General features: G+C 32.8%; 1 protein-coding gene across 1 annotated transcript in view; it reads right to left on the bottom strand.

Annotated features, from left to right (window-relative positions):
• Positions 1–966: 966 nt before the first annotated feature.
• Positions 967–16,774, bottom strand: part of SCN7A (sodium voltage-gated channel alpha subunit 7) — an 83,414-nt gene continuing 67,606 nt past the window's right edge. The window contains 7 exon segments of the mRNA XM_033112361.1: positions 967–3,960; positions 6,775–7,045; positions 7,361–7,465; positions 8,919–9,056; positions 9,835–9,888; positions 10,663–10,941; positions 14,718–14,825. Of these exon segments, the coding sequence (XP_032968252.1) occupies positions 2,906–3,960; positions 6,775–7,045; positions 7,361–7,465; positions 8,919–9,056; positions 9,835–9,888; positions 10,663–10,941; positions 14,718–14,825 (2,010 nt within the window). The 3' untranslated portion in view covers positions 967–2,905.

Below are 16,774 nucleotides of genomic sequence, written 5' to 3'. Positions count from 1 at the left end.
ATTGTTATGTTTTCCCCCAGTAGTCAGTAAGTCCTTCTTCTTTTTTAAAAATGTTTTATTTATTTCTACTTTTTTATTTTTTAAGGTGGGTGCAGCTCACAGTGGCCCATGCAGGGATTGAACCGGCAACCTTGGTGTTATCAGCACCATGCTCTAATCAACTGAGTTAACTGGCCACCTCAATAGGTTCTTTAGTCTCAGGTATATTTGTATGTATGTGCGTCTATCCAGGCTCTGGGTTTACTTGTAGTATCTAGAATTCAATAAATGTGGAATGAAAAACTTCTATAGTTTTATCCCTTGTGCCTTTCCTTTTTCCAGGGGTTGTCTTATATTTTTAAAATTTCTTCCAAGAGAAACACAGAGATAGAGAAACAGAGATACTCCTTATCTCTGTAGAACAATTTAGTTCTTAAACGTCCTCAGTCTCTACCCACGTCATGTATTACTAGACATTTATTGAACAGAGTGGTTAAGGCTCTGAAACTAGACCTGGAGTCCTGGCATGTCATTTACAAGTTCTGTGCCGTATAAAAGCTCTTATAACCCTCCTAAGCCTAATATTTTTCATCTATAAAATGACAGTTATCACTGCTTCGTAAGTTGTTGTGAATGCTGAGCTCATGCATGATAAATACTTAATACAAGGCTAGGCATCACAGTCTGTTCGGTAATTGGTAGCTATTTCCAATATTTTTGAAACTATTTTGAAGTACAGTATATTTATTAAAAAACCAGAAACACTTTTTCAAAGAAGCAGTTTTAAATTTTGAGCCTGAATGAATTAAATTTAATGTAAGGCTCATTTTGACAAGTTCTAAAAAAAATAAATAAAAAACCAAGAGCTCACTCAGAACAATGAAGAACAATGTAAGTTATGAAAAGCAATATTTTTTAAAAAAGTTCTTATTGTAGAAAGTTGCCAACCTGACGTACCAAAGAAAAAAAAACAAAAACAAAAGTTAATATGGTTAACAGGTTGTGTTTATTATTCTCTAAAGTATCTAAAAAGTAGAATATATTGTAAGACTTTGTTAAAAATAATTTTTTACACAATTTGGGTAAGTTAGTGGCAAATACAGTTTATAAGTAAAAGATATAATTTTCAAACTAAAATCAGTTTATGGTCTTTATGGAATTTACAGAAGCAAGTTAAGATTAAGTTTCAATATCTGAAGCAATTTCCACATTAAAGCATTTCCAAGAAATAGAAAACTGAGATGCTTAAATAAAGCACCAACTATCACCATGTCACCAAGTTAACGATGATTCCTCACGGTTCCAGTTCCCATCACATGATGGAGAGCAGGAGGAGAAAGAAAGGAACACTTATAAAAAGAAACAGAACCCTGAATTTATACTTGCTTAGGGGACCCCCCAAAGGCATCTTGGTTAGGTTAGTACATTTCTGAGGAGCAGAAAGAGATTATAATAGTTAAGGCTCAAGATCATGCATTCATAATAAAATATAATTACTGATATTTAAATGGCATTGAACATCACATAAGCTTCTCATTTAAGTCAACAGTACACATATTATTTTTTCGAATCCTTTAGGAATTTGTAGGCACATTGAAATCCATCTTCATACAAAAGGAATAAATTTTAGAATCTCAAACTACATGGATGTGCCTGCATTTTTATGAGAACATTGAAAAACAACTTTGTGCCTATCTTATAAAAATAATTTCAATAGTGAAAATTAATGTTTAGGATTTTAAAGTTTTTCAAACACAAACATTTTACCGAGTAATTATGTATGTAATGAGATAAAACAAGAAAACTTGGAAAAATAAAAGTAATTGAAAACTAACTTGTACATATTAATGTTATAAAACCCCACCAACAACGAAATTATACTTTGATCTCCTAATTCAGAGTCCTCACGGTTTCAGGATTATTTTTTTTCTCTAAGTTATAAAGAATGATAAAGTATAGTGAGAAGTACTTCAACGTGGCCAATTTCCCGCTACAGATCAAAATACTGTAAAAATCCCTAGACACAGTGGTAGTTCTTGACTCTTCTCATTCATATTATGATATGCATTTGCCAAACCTTATATACTCAATGTTACATTATAGATAAATGATAAAAATACATTAGTTTTATGATAGGAATTGAGTCTACTAACACATTCTCTATTATGTCATTTTAGTCAATGTATACATAAAAATGTAAATGAGAAAAAAAGAGGAAAATGTAGGTCATAACTGTGTTCCCTTTATTTTTCTTCTATGAATCCATTCTGTTAAAGAGCTGGAACTTAGGTGGAACTAGCCATAGACGAGAAACAATGAAACAACATTAATTCTCTGTACCAAAAATAAAACAAAAACAAACTAAAACAAAAGGTGGACTCCAACCAATCTTTTTCAAATGTGATTTGATTCAGACCAAGGGTCTCTGTGGTTGATCTCAAAGGCACTTTTTAAGAATTACCCTTCCTCTTCCTTCAATTGACATCTGTCTAGGCAAGTTTATGACTTCATGGCCCATGGCATTGTACTATTTTTTAAACAGCATCCTACATTAAGAAAGTGAGGACTTGAATCCCATCAAGTTAAAGTAGACATAAAATATACAAGGAAGACCCTTTTGCTACTAATCTCTACCACTACTTCGCCATCCTCCAGAAGCAGCACATACTACATAAACCATATAGAGAAAACAAGCACCGAATTATCAAAGCCACTTTAACTCACTGCAGCGATTTAAAGGGTAGTCTTGGTTACAATGAATATATAGGGGTAAGAAGTGAATTTGACATGGAGTCTTCTGAAAATAAGCAAGAGTTATAAACAAATGATTATTAAGTGAAATCTTTACTGTCTCTAATCTTTGCTTTAATTCCTGACCTAAACTTTTAAGATTTTTGGGTGTATGTGAAGAAGGTGGTAAATGGGATTAGATCTGGCTTTTAATAGTCAACTTTTCCTCAGCTTTATCAAAGTCGGTAGCTTGAACTTCCAAATCATCATCTATCATATGAATATCTGATGTATTTTTGTCATTTCGTCTCAAACGGTAACTTTTGTAAGCACGCTGAATGATGGTTGCTGAGACTGCCTCTTGTTTTCGTTTCAGAGTAGTTGTAATTGGCTCATATGTGATCTTAAAAGGGTTGGCTAACATAAACCCTGATTCTATCTCTGAAAGAACTTTCTCCATCCTCATATCTTTACCCATAACTCGCTTTGTAAAAGCAAGTAAGATGTCAAGGCAATGAATTCTATCCCCAACAGCCATGGGAAGATCCATGGCAACAAGCTGCGCCTTGTTTGGTTTTGCCATGAAAAGAGGAGGATCCAGGGCAGCTGCAAAATCCGAAAGTTTGCTGGAGTCTATATACTGGGTCCTATCAGGATCAAACCTCTTCCATACGTGAAAGAATTTCCTAAAATCATCTTCACTTAAAGTCTTGGCATTTTTTTTAGAAGCAATTTTCAAAAACTCCATAATAAAAACAATGTACATGTTTACAATGATCAGCCATGATATGAGGATGTAACTGACAAAATAAATAATCCCAAGAAAGGGGTTACCACAATCTCCTCTAACCTGAGTCCCAGGGTTAATTTTATCAGGATCACAGTCAGACCATTTACTGTTGAAAATTGCATTGAGCATCCCATCCCAACCAGCAAATATTGTAACTTGGAAAAGACAGAGCATACTGCTGCCAAAGGTTTCAAAGTTGGACACATCGTTAATTCCAGCTTCCTTTTTGACATAAGCAAAATTGTACATTCCAAAGATGGCGTAGATAAACATTACGAGGAAGATGAGAAGACTGATGTTCAGCAATGCTGGGAGGGACAGCATCAAAGGAAGCAGCAGATCATGGAAGACCTTTGGTCCTTTCCCAGGACGCAGGATGTGGATGAGTCGAGACAGAAGTAACAGTTGCACGAGGGAAGGAGGCACCAGGTAGTAGCCGACCATCAAAGGCAGAAATAGTCCTGGATGTGTGGAAAGATAAAGCAAGCAATAAAATCATTCAAATTTGATTGTATTTAGAAGGATATAAATTATTTTACATTTCATTTTTTTCTATATGTTAGGATCATTTTATTAATCCTGCCCATATAATAGTTAGCACATACTGAAAGTTTGGGTTAGTCAAATACTAATTGTGGCAATGCTTAGGGTATCTATCAAAATTTGGAAGAGAATTCTTTGTACCATCATCTTAAGAGTACTGTGGATCAAATACTTCTGGAATCACAGATGGCATGAATCCATAAAATGTGAGAACAGTCACATTTTTTTCTGATTGTAGTTGGATCAAGAAATTTAGTTCAATCCAACTTTTATTGGATACCTAATAAAGTTATCATACAAATATGCAAAGATGAATGATGTGACTTCTGTCCTAAAGACCTTGTAATGTATAGAGGTAGACATTTAAATTAATTAGAGTGCAAGGCAGAAAAACCTGGTTGATAAATATAACTATAAAAATGTCTGGCATTTAGTGACTCACAGATTATAATTTAATCTATTTATTTCATAAATAGTATTTGGGCCCTTAGGAACTTTAAATGTGAATTGAATAAATGAGTCTTTGCCTATAACAGAACGTTTCTCTGGTGGTGGTGGGTGAAAGAGGGAAGTATGGAAGTGAGAGATAGAACTACAAAACAAGACAAAATTATAATCACCACAAAAAGCATAAGGAATACTCTGAACGTACTGGAGAGGGGGGGTTCATTTTCAGTTGAGAAGGTCGGGGAGGGGAGAATCATATGAAGCTTCTAAATGAGATGCTATGTTTACTGAATCTGGAAGGATCACAGCTCACGTTTCTGTTGAACTTGGTCACTGTCAATGATGATATTCTCTCTGATGTTGTGTCTTACCTATACTCTCATCTCCACAGTGCTTTAGGAGAACTACTCTGGCTCAAATTTTTATTTCTCCACAATCTTCTAAACTCTTCTATTATGCAGGAGGTATCCCCATTTACTTATAAACAAATGTTTTTACATCCTCATCACTAAATTTTCTTCACCTCCTTTCTAATTGAAAATCTGACTCTATCTTGAGAACATTATTTCCCTTGCAATACTCCAGTGCAGACAGCTCATTCTTCCTCACTACATAATTCTCAGGGTACAAAGGTGGAATAAGCAAGCATCTATTTTTACTTCCAAAGTGATTTCTAGACACCTTTCCTTCCTGTGATTTTTATAAAGGGAGAAAAAAAAAAGAAATTTTGGACACTTGTGGATCATGTCATTTAACTATACCATCTTCTACAATTCCTTTGCTCTATGATTATTCATTTCTCCTCATTCATAAAGACTGGAGTCTTTAGTCCTTGGCTCATGTTACTCTTTCCATACTAGCACCTACTATCAACAACCCAGTCAAAGGCCAGTCTCTTAGTCTTTGACTTTCTTAACTTTAATAAGCTCCACCATTTTACTTTAGTTACACATCTATGGCCACATTCTGTACCCAGGTAGGATACCTGACTTTCTGAGATCTCAAATTCAAACAGCTTTCTCTCTAACTGCAATTTTCTTTCTGTCCAGATCTCTGATTAAGTAACTCTCACTTTAGTCTCCTATGGCTCTTTAATTCCTCTGTTATCTTCCTAATGCTGTCCTCCAGTCTCTATGTATTATTCTATGGAGCTTCTTGAACCTGTCTATTTGTAGTTAGCTGCACTGCTTCCATTACCAACTGAGTGAATGAATTTTTTGGAAGCACAATTAGGCAGACAGTTTATCTACATTTTATACTACTGACTACATAGAATAGTACTTTGTTTCTCCCAAAATAAGACCTAACTGGAAAATAAGCCCTAGAATGATTTTTCAGGATGACATCCCCTGAACATAAGTCCTAATGCGTCTTTTGGAGCAAAACTTAATAGAAGACCCGGTCTTATTTTCAGGGAAACACAGTACTTGACGTTAACCACTTAAATATTGTCCTTATTCTCATAGAGCTTACATTTTACCATGTGCCTTATGGGCGACACAATAAACAAACTTTTCTAGAATACTTTTATCCAAGATTATTTCTTGGCTACTTCCTTATCCAATAGGTATCTATTTAGATTTTTGTTTCTTCCATGAAGTTTTTTCTGATCTCTGCTTACAGATCAGGTGCTCCTCAATTCCTTGCACTGCTATAGCATAGCACCCTGTGCCTCTTCCCCTATGATAACCTTCCTAGCACAATATTAAAATGCACTGTTAATTATCTGTATCTCTTAATACATTACAAACTATGTTTCTATAAGAGTTATGCCTACCTTGTTTACTACTAAATTCTTTGTATATAGCATAATATCTATTCACAAAGAGGGTAATCAAATACATTGGTGAAATAAAAGACTGAAATCTCCAGAGTAAGAGAAAACTAGTAATCAATTCATTACAGCCTTAAACTCTACTGTTGTGAAAGTTGTCAACAGTTTTAAAGATTAGAGAAAAGGGAAAATAATGAGCTTGAAAGGTTATATCATGTTAAGACATAAAGATCCCTCTAGTGTCGTCCTAGAAAAATTATGCAGGTGATACACTGAAGGGGTAAATAAGTATTTATCTGGTGGTCAGTGCATTAAAATGTATGTATTAATTCAAAAAATATTTTTAATATATCTGTCAGGCTGGTGTACATGTGTGAATACAAAAAAGTAAAGCATTTCTGTTGGAAATAACCAGGGCTCCCACCTGTTTTGCTTACTAAGAGGCTATATCTCAAGAGCTTGCCTGAATTAATATTACTACAAATGAAGATCTGACTAAATAAAACCTTACCTGTAATAGAGAAAATGACTACCATAAAATCAAAAACATTCCATCCAATGGTGAAGTAGTTACATTGAAAAGAGATGAGCTTCAGTACACATTCTCCAGTGTATAGTATAATAAAAAAAGTGTTAATCCAGTAGAGAGCAGTGTCCATTTTTAGACTTTGCTCATCACTTTGTATCATAATGGTTATTGCTTGGAAACAGATAAGAACCAGAATGATAATATTAAAAACTTGATTTGTTACTAAGTCAAAGATGAATCCTTGGAACTTGTTCTGTGGGTAAAGAAAAAAGTGTAATAGTCTTATTAATAGGATATAAACACACAGTCTTTAGATTTACAACTTTATTCCTGGCATAAATAGGAGATAAGTGAGGGCCTAAATTTTTACCAAACTGTAATCATAGCATATAGTGAAAACAAACAAAAACCATTAAAAGCTTTGTCAAGGAACATATTTTTAAATTTTTGTCACAAGCATTTGTTGTTAAGAATTTTAAAAAACATTTGTTGTTAAGAATGTGTAAAAGATGAATATATAAATGAAACATTTTTAGAAGCTTCAAAAAAATTCTAGATGCTTTCTTACTCCTGGGCGAGGTACTGGTTTCTCAGAGTCCTCATATATCAATTTCTTTAGTGCACAATATTGTTTCTTCTGTTTTATTGTTATAAAGATATTTGAGCCTCCCTGGTAAGGAAATAAAAGAAAAATATATGAAAATCACACTTAATCCAAATTTCACCTTATATTACTACGCATTTTGGAAAGCTTGGCAATGACTGATTTAATCCTTTAAAAAAGGCCTTAACTGCAATGAATTAAATCATGTTTAAACATATCTGACTTTCTGCACAAAAATCCATATAAAACATATGTAGAATATACACTGGTAAGGATTGATGTTCAATTGTTTTTGGTGCAAATTCCTGTGGGTAGTCAACCCTATTTTAACTTTTCAGTCTACTGACGGAGACAACAGAGAAATAGCACAGGATATCTGGAAAGGTCTACTAAGAAAGGTTGAACTCAAAAGCTAAAGGTAAGGTTGGTTTGTACCTTTTAATAAGCATGAAAAAAATAGAATTGATCACATATGCGTTATTATATATTCATAGCTTACTTCTTCATAGCCCCTCTAGAGCTTATTCATCTTTGTGTTTCTAGTGCTCACTTCAGTATCTTATACAAAATATATAAAATAAATAAGAGCTGAACATTTAATGTGTTAATCTGGGAATTAGGAATTGTTACTGCCCTAAATCAGGACTCGATCACTTAAAATTGACAAGAGACACCGATTTGAAGCCCAGAAGCCAATCCTAGGATGTTTTCCCATTGGGCTGATGTCCCAAGAAGCCAAAGCATCCAATAAAATGCTTATTTGATCACTGACCTCTCTAATCCCATCTAAAATTCAGTGCTTTGTTTACCAGATTTTGTACATGGCTAAACTTTGATGACATAGTTAAAGATGGAATTTCACAATTAAAACTATTCTTTTCTTAGATTTTTTTAGTTTTTCCTACCCCTACTAGAAAGTAGGTCTCTGTGGTTTAAATGAGTGTATTTATATGACTTTGAGGGCTTTGCAATTTGTAGAAGCCCTGAAGAGAGTCTTTGTGTGGAGGTGGCACCAAACTAGGGCTGTTCAATTCTGCCTCTAAATTCTCTCTTATTCATTTTGGCCATCCAATTAGGATTTATGATTCTCTCTACTTCCAGCATAAAAAGTTACTCCAACTGATGTAGTGTCTTTGCTGGTTATGACTCTGAAGGTTTTGAATATTTCAGAGTAAAAATGTGTAGTTTATTTTTCTTAAACTTCTCATATTTGTGCAGATATTATTTGTGCACAATATTATTTATTCTTCAGCATTTCATTATTTACAAACCTTCATTGAGAAACACTTGTAATTTTTAACTTTTAAACTTGTATGTATATATTTAAATATAGAAAATAATGTACAGATGAACATTTTAGCAATATTCATCAATATGCAGGAACACCAATCATTTTTTTTAGGTAAGTACCAAATAAAAATGACATCAAGCTGAATCCAAAACCAATCATTTGAAGCAGAACATTTTTATAAATGTATTTGGTTTACTCAGGCCTTGATGAACAAAGAATAGTTATACTTATCTTTACTTTATGCTTGTTGAAATTAGCAATAATAACACCGATCAGCATGGTCAGAGGAAGAAATAATCCGATGATAATAAAGACAATAAAGTAACAATACATGTAGATGTTGTCTTCAAAATTAGGCTGCATATTTACCTAAAAGTTAAGTTAGAAAAATAAGCAAATTAAGGCAGAGCATAGAGGATTTTTAAGGTAGTGAAATACTCTGTATGATATTATGACGATGAGTACATGTCATCATACATTTGTCCAAACCCACAGAATGTACTACACTGAATGAACCTAAGATAAACTATGAACTCTGGGTGATTACTATGTTGTCAATGTAGACACATTCTTGATAAAAAAAAAGAAAAAAGTACGATTCTGGTGGGTGATAATAAGGGGGGTTATGCATATGTGGGGGCAGTGGTATATGGTGAATATCTGTACCTCCCTCTCAATTGTGCTGTAAACCTTAAACTGCTCTAAGAAATAATGCCCTCAAAAATAAATACATAGAAAAAGATAAGCAAAATATTGATATTGACTTTTTAAAACATAAGCTTTATAAAACAAATTATGACAACATTCCAACAATGTTACTTGAGGTAATGTTTCCTCTTTGATCTTTGGTGAAGGGATATCGTTGCTTTGTTTATTGGATTTTAAAGTTTATTGTATTGGTTTAATCACTGTTAGGAAGTCTGGTAATCCTTTAAATGGGGCTATTGGGCCTCAACCTTAGTGTATAATCCTGGAAGGATTTCATTGTCCATGAAATACTCAATCTGAAATGTATTTAAATTCTGTCTAGCATAAGCATTTGCTTTTCCACTGTTAACTATTCGATTATTGCTGGTGCCCTGTTCTTGAATTACAAAATGACTTTACTTGAACGTCAACAATGGCTCTAAGATTATATTGTACTTACACCAATAGAATCAACAGCTGAATTCATAATAGTGATCCATCCATTAAATGTTGCCTGTAAAAATGGAATGTATTTAATTCTTATGAAAATTTTATGCTTCATGGTAAATGAAAAGTAAAACTCAATCTGTTATTAATATAGTAAAATATTTGATTAGTAAGGCTGACCATACTTGAATATATTGTGTAATTGAGATCTTTATTATTTTCATTATATTAATGCTGTCTCTTAATAGCTATTTACAACTACTTAGCATAATTACAGTTAATAACAAAATATTTTATGATAGTATAACTAGAAAAAGAGAGAGAGAAAGAGAGAAAGAGAGAGAGAGAGAGAGAGGCAGATAGATAAATAGTAAATAAATACATGCTCCCCAAGAGTCATAGTTACTTGTAACTGCTATATACGTGTTTTTCTATGGGGAAACTAAGACAGGGATGGTTCATCTCCTCAAATCTGCCACATGCTGGGTAACTAAATAACCATTGCTCAAAGCGCTAAGTAGAAACAACACAGTAGTAACCTGAGTTGAACCAAAAATTGTGACCATATTACCTGATCAGTGATGGAAATAGATTTGGCCAGTACCTGTCATTTCCTCTATCAATTCTACTTTCATCTCCACTGCCTTCTCCGAAAAGAGCAGAAATTGTATTTCACTTTGATCTCTCTAAATGAACTCAGATCTCATAACATGTACCTACTAACGAATAATTGCTAAAATAATTTATAACCAACTCTATTAACCAGCCATATTCTGTCCTTTATGTCTATGTACAATATGGATGAAGATATAATAGATTAAAAAATCATAAGCATACTTACTACTTGAAGCAGTGAAAGGAAACCATTTCCCACATTATCAAAGTTTAGTTTTGCATTCTCCCATGGCATGGATTCATTAAATACGAGACTTTCACATTGACTCTTATTACTGACTTCATATATAGGAAACCGTCCTCCACTTGTTGGGTCAATGCATTCATAGAACGTGCCAGCAAATAAGTATACTCCCATGATGCTGAAAGCCAGCCAGATCATAAGGCAGACCAGAAACACACTGAAAGTGGGTAAAGTTGTTTTTATCAAAGCTCTGACAACCACCTGGCATATAAAAAACAAATATGCAAATGTTAGGTAAGAAATGTGAAACTGTTTTGATTAAATTGGAAATACTAAATAATGTTATGTTATATCGAAATAACAAACACAAAAAAAAGGCCATCTCTAAAGATTGAATAGACTACATGCCGGTATTTGAAGAACCTAAATAACAATTTTCAATTAAAAAAGGTACATTAGAAGTCTAGGTATTCTCAACATGTTTGTACTAAAAAAACATCATTAAAAGACAACAGAGCGGATTAGTATAAATACTAGAACGGAGAATTATTTCACTGATTTAACACGTTTATCAACTTCCTATATTGTGCCAGAAATGGGCAAGATAACTGAACCTATGTGTGTGTATGAGGTTATCTAGAAAGTATATAACATGAAAGCAGAACAGACCCATATCTAAGTCTTGGGGAGTCTAACCTTGAGGAAGAATAGCTTTCAAAGGAGAAAGTAAAGAGTGGCTGGGGAAATAAGGGAAGACCAAGAGATTATAGACCAATGAAGTCCAGGCAAGAGACTGTTTCAAGAAACACTGAATGGGCACCCAGACCTTGCAAAATCACAAACCTCCTCACTGAACCACTCTGTCTCACTGGTGAGCCACTCCAAAGTGGGAAGTTTGGGAAATGAAATCACCACCTACACCTGAGCAATAGTCTATAATCACTACCTCCATTTCCTCAACTCCCTTCACCCTTTAATGTTAAAACCAGAATTTTATCTTTATCATTCCACTAATGCTGCTATGGCAAATGTAAACCTGTTGCTCTATCCAATAGAATATTTCTAATCTTTGCTATTTCTTTATCTTTCACTTAGCAGTTACACTTTTGACTCTCTCCCCCCAATCTCACTTCTTACTCTTTTTTTTCAAAGGCACCGTTGATCTCTTTTCTACCTTTCTGACTTCTCCCTCTCTCAGCCATTACTGGATATATACCCTTTGGCTCTTATTCTCTTGATTATATTCTTTAGTTTTCTGGCCTTGAATTATTAGTAATATTTTGACTTTTAAACCAAAATAAGGAGGAAAATAAGTGGAAAAGGAGAAAGTAGTTGAAGAGGTCTGTAAGATTGAGATTAAAATGATAAAACAGCCAAATTTCCAGCATAAATGCAATTAGTGATAATAAATGCAATTATCAACGTCAATTTATTTTATTTCTAAAACTAAGTCACATATCTTTCGTTGACACTTTAGATATTTTGATAAGTCCACTGGTGCCTCTGATGACAAAATGCTATGCCTATTAGAAAATACACATATGTAAGACTAAAAGCCATGGTTATGGCTGACACAAATATTTCACTAGCAAGAGCACCCAAGACCTGAAACTTATTAAATACATAAAATATTAATTTTGTAATCATGTAGCTTCCTTATATACTCAGTGGTACAGCTTCAGATAACACTCAACTACAGAACTTCCAGAGGTTGAGATGAAGAGAAGATCTGGATCTGACCTTGACCTAAGCATGGTTACTATATTACTATACACCTCATTGAATTGTCCTTGGCTAATATCTCATTGCCATTCTAATTAATGTTTGCCATCAAATGGTACAGTGCTTAATTTCTTACAAACAGAGGCAGTCTTCCCTGGCAAATCTCTTCCTACTTTTCTCAAAATTAGGGCCAGACAATTTGCTGATTTGGGCAGTCTTCTCCCACCCTCCCGTGAATCAGAATGTATTAGGGGGAAAAAACCCTGGTATTCTCCTATAATGTTTTTTTACAATAAAGAAGAATTTATTCTAGTTACATTCATTATAGTGTGTGCATGCACGCACATGTGTGTTTCCCAGCTTTACTGAAGTATAATTGACAAATAAAAATTGTATATATTTAAGGTGTATAAAATGATGATTTGATATATGTAAACACTGTGAAATGATTATCACAATCAAGAGAATTAACACATCTATCACCTCACATAGTTTCCCTCTTTTATTTATTTATTTCGGTGGTGAACACACTTATGATCTACTCTCAGAACATTTCAAGTATACATTTCAGTATTATTAACTGTACATAGTCACCATGCTGTACATTAGATCCCCAGAACTTATTCATCTTATAAATGCAAGTTTGTACCGTTTGACCAGCATCTCCCCATTTATACCAACCTGCTCCCTCCCACAGTGTTTTGAGTTAATAGGTCATGTGTAATTTATAGCCAGAATGTTCTATGAAATTTTCCCATCACTAATTGCATTTATGCTGGAAATTTGGCTGTTTTATCATTTTAATCTCAATCTTACAGACCTCTTCAACTACTTTCTCCTTTTCCACTTATTTTCCTCCTTATTTTGGTTTAAAAGCAAACCAGTGGGGATAGTACCACCTTGTGGACTCCATGATGTTGCTAATAAAATGCTCAATAAATTATAATATAAATTATCATTGATATTTTAGATATTTGTTTTCTAGGTGTATGATAATTAGAATTTTGCTGTATTTGCTACATAGTCAAAATATTTCTTCCCAACACCACAAATCAAATGCATTTGGGGAATAGGTTAATCAGGCTTAAATTCTGTTATAATGAGTCAACCTCAGATTCATATGAATTACCAAAATATTATTAACAACCATGTTCTTGCACATATATTAAAATGTAATCAATGTACTTAAACATACAGTGCTCTATGTATATATGTATATACACATGATATAAAGGTGATACTATTAAAATTTAAGCAATATTTTTTTGGTAAAATTCACATTTGAAAATACTTATATTTCTGTTTGGAGTTATAATAATCACTCCCATTTTGAGATAAAACAAGTATCCATTTTTTAACCAAGTGGAAAGAATTTCAGTGTTATGGTTTCTTAATGAATGGCAGTTTAAATGTAACATATAATACATCAACTATAAAAATACAGTTTAAACATAATTTTCTCATTGGATTCTATCTACACTGAATATGTGATATTACATACTATTAATCAAATAGGTACACTAATGGTATAATAAATATGTAAATTAAAAATGCAAGAAAACAAATGTGTGATTATGAAATAAAAGGTAAAAGACTTTTTCTGCCATTTTTGTACATAATCGATCTCTATACAGCCACATAATGGGCTATTTATGGTGGTAATACACTTTTTTTTTTTTTTTTTGGTTGAGCACAGATGATTTTCATAACAGGCCCATAAGGTTGAACACTGGCCATCTTCAGCCTATTAGTTTCTCTCACATTGTTCAGAAGAAGTTTTGACATGATAGAAGTTTTGACATGACATGACAGAAGTTCTGATAAGAATTCATAATTTGTGATTTCTGACTTAAAAAAAAAGTAAACTTGTTTTAAAATGCAAACTTTATTTTATGGAGTAAATAACTAGCAAATAACTTAGTTTGTAAAATGTTCTTATAATTTAAAAGAGTTACTAACTAATCAAAGTTTTCATTTTTTGTCAGTTATATTTTTAATATTGAGATAATTTAATTAATACTCATACATATCCATGTGGGTTAGACTGGTAATACTTTTGAAATTATATTTTCTCTCAGCTATTAGATTCTTTGCTTATCTTTATTAGTTTTCATATCTTATGAGCAATAAAGACCTAAAATCAGAATAACCGTAGCTAATATACCTTTCTTCTATAATTTTAAGTAGTGGAAGATAAGGTTTTTGTATTAACATTGTTAAAGATACAAATGAGAGAGTTACAAAACTTTTAATTTGTAGAAATATAGTAATCCTAAATAAAAACTTACAGATTTATTTGGAAACTTTTCTCTTACCTTCATTGTTTCAAACTGAGATAGAACTCTGAGTGCCCGAAGGAATTTAATGGAAATAAGTGGTTTTAGTTCTTCCCGAGATTTGCCTATTAAGCAAAGACAAAACACCTAGATGTACGAAAAAAAGAATTAATAGGATTTAATTTTAACTTTAACCAAAACAATCTGTAAAATAGACTTTGTATTTTTTTTACAAAAAAGATATACAGTCAAAGCCTACCAAGAAATATGCAAAAAATTTAATATATATTTCAATATATTTTATCAATGATTACAGAAAAGTATAAGAAAATAATTTTGTGTTAAAATCACTTTAAAAAGATAAAAATATTTTCTGGTAATAGGAATACATGTTGAAATAAACAACATTTATATCTTTGCCATTCTATAATTAAGGATTCATATTTATATCAATTTTTTCCATTTAAAATTAGATTAAAAATCAATTGCAATATAGTAATAGTATACAATGTATTCATTAAAACAAAATTTGGAATATATTTACATATGCATTCATATATAAATATGGGTAAGACAATATACAGAATTAGATTTCAGAGGAGAGGCATCAAAGAGGATATGAATATTGATAAGTCCAAGTACAAATTACAAAAAGTATAGAAAAATACTAAAGTGATTTTTTAAAAGCAAACGTATATGAATAAAAATGATTCAAAGTTAATAAATGTTAATGGAGATTATGGTAGTAATGATTAACTTTTATTATACCTTCATATTTTCTATATTTACAAGGCAATATAAATTTAAAAAATTGTTCTTTTTTACCCTATATTAAAGAGATGGTCTTGAAGTGGGTTTTGAAGTAAGGGTAGGTATCATTTATGTAAGCATGGAGGGATGTGGACACATAGGAACAATGATCAGGAAACAGGAAAGTGGGTTACAGGTAAAGTATGGTTTGGTTGGAGTAGAAGGTTAATTTGCAAGAATTAATTTAGAAGACAGAAGTCAAATATTTTAAGTCATTATTAATTAACTAAGAAGCTTCAATCATCGCCTATAGAATAGGGAGACATTTGTTCATTCAGCAAAATTACTGAGTACCTACCATATGACATGAATTATTCTAGGAATAGGAAATAAGGAGAGAATCAAATTGAGAAAAGAATTCTGCCCTAATGGGGCTTATCTTTCAGTGGGGGAAGATAATAAGCAAAATCAATGAATAAATTATATAATATCAGTAGGTGCTACGGAGATGAAGAAAACAGGGTGCATTGGAGTGGTGCAGTTTTAGATAGGGAAATACGGAAAGATCTAACTTCAACAGTTCCATTTGAGCAGACATAATGAGGTGAGTCGGCTAAAGCTCCAGGTGGATGGAAGAGTAAGTGCAAGGCACTAAGATGGAAGTAATCTTGGCATATCTGAGAGCTTCAAGAAGGCCAGTGGTGGTGGTACAGTACATAGACTTGAATGAGGACAGGGAGAGTAATAGGAAGTAAGACTGGATCACGTAGAGACTTGCAGACATTTGATTGCAGATGTAACTTTTATTCTGAGTGCAATGGGGTGGGTTTCATGAAGAGAAGTGACTTGAACTGACTTCCATTTTACAACAGTAAAATGTATGTGGTTGCTATGTGGACAATCGAAAGAAAGTGTGCAGTGGTGGAAGCAAGGATATCAGTTTAGAACGCATTGCCGTGATCCAAATGAAACATTTTGGTGGCTTTGATTAGTGTGGTACTGGTGAAGGTAATGATAAGTAGTCTAATTTTGAATATATAATTTAAAATTCGAGCAAACAGGATTTAAATATTTTAGGCCGTTTATATTTCCAAGATATTGTACAATAATCCTATTCTGTTAGCACTGGGTACGTAGATGGAATTATTAGAATAATCGAGGCATGAAATGCTGAACTTTTAAAATTTTAGAATGAGAAGAAAAGGATAAGTATTAAATATTACAAAGGAAGAAATATGGGATGCTGGTGACTACAAATGTATAGAGTGAGGAAAAAGGAAGACCTAGGTAAATTGAAGAGTGAGAATAAGAGTAAAGAAGGAAGAGCAAATCAAATAACTTTAAAT

Source organism: Rhinolophus ferrumequinum, chromosome 8, assembly GCF_004115265.2.
Source record: "Rhinolophus ferrumequinum isolate MPI-CBG mRhiFer1 chromosome 8, mRhiFer1_v1.p, whole genome shotgun sequence".
Classification (NCBI taxonomy): domain Eukaryota; kingdom Metazoa; phylum Chordata; class Mammalia; order Chiroptera; family Rhinolophidae; genus Rhinolophus; species Rhinolophus ferrumequinum.
This window is presented reverse-complemented; position numbering and strand designations above follow the sequence as displayed.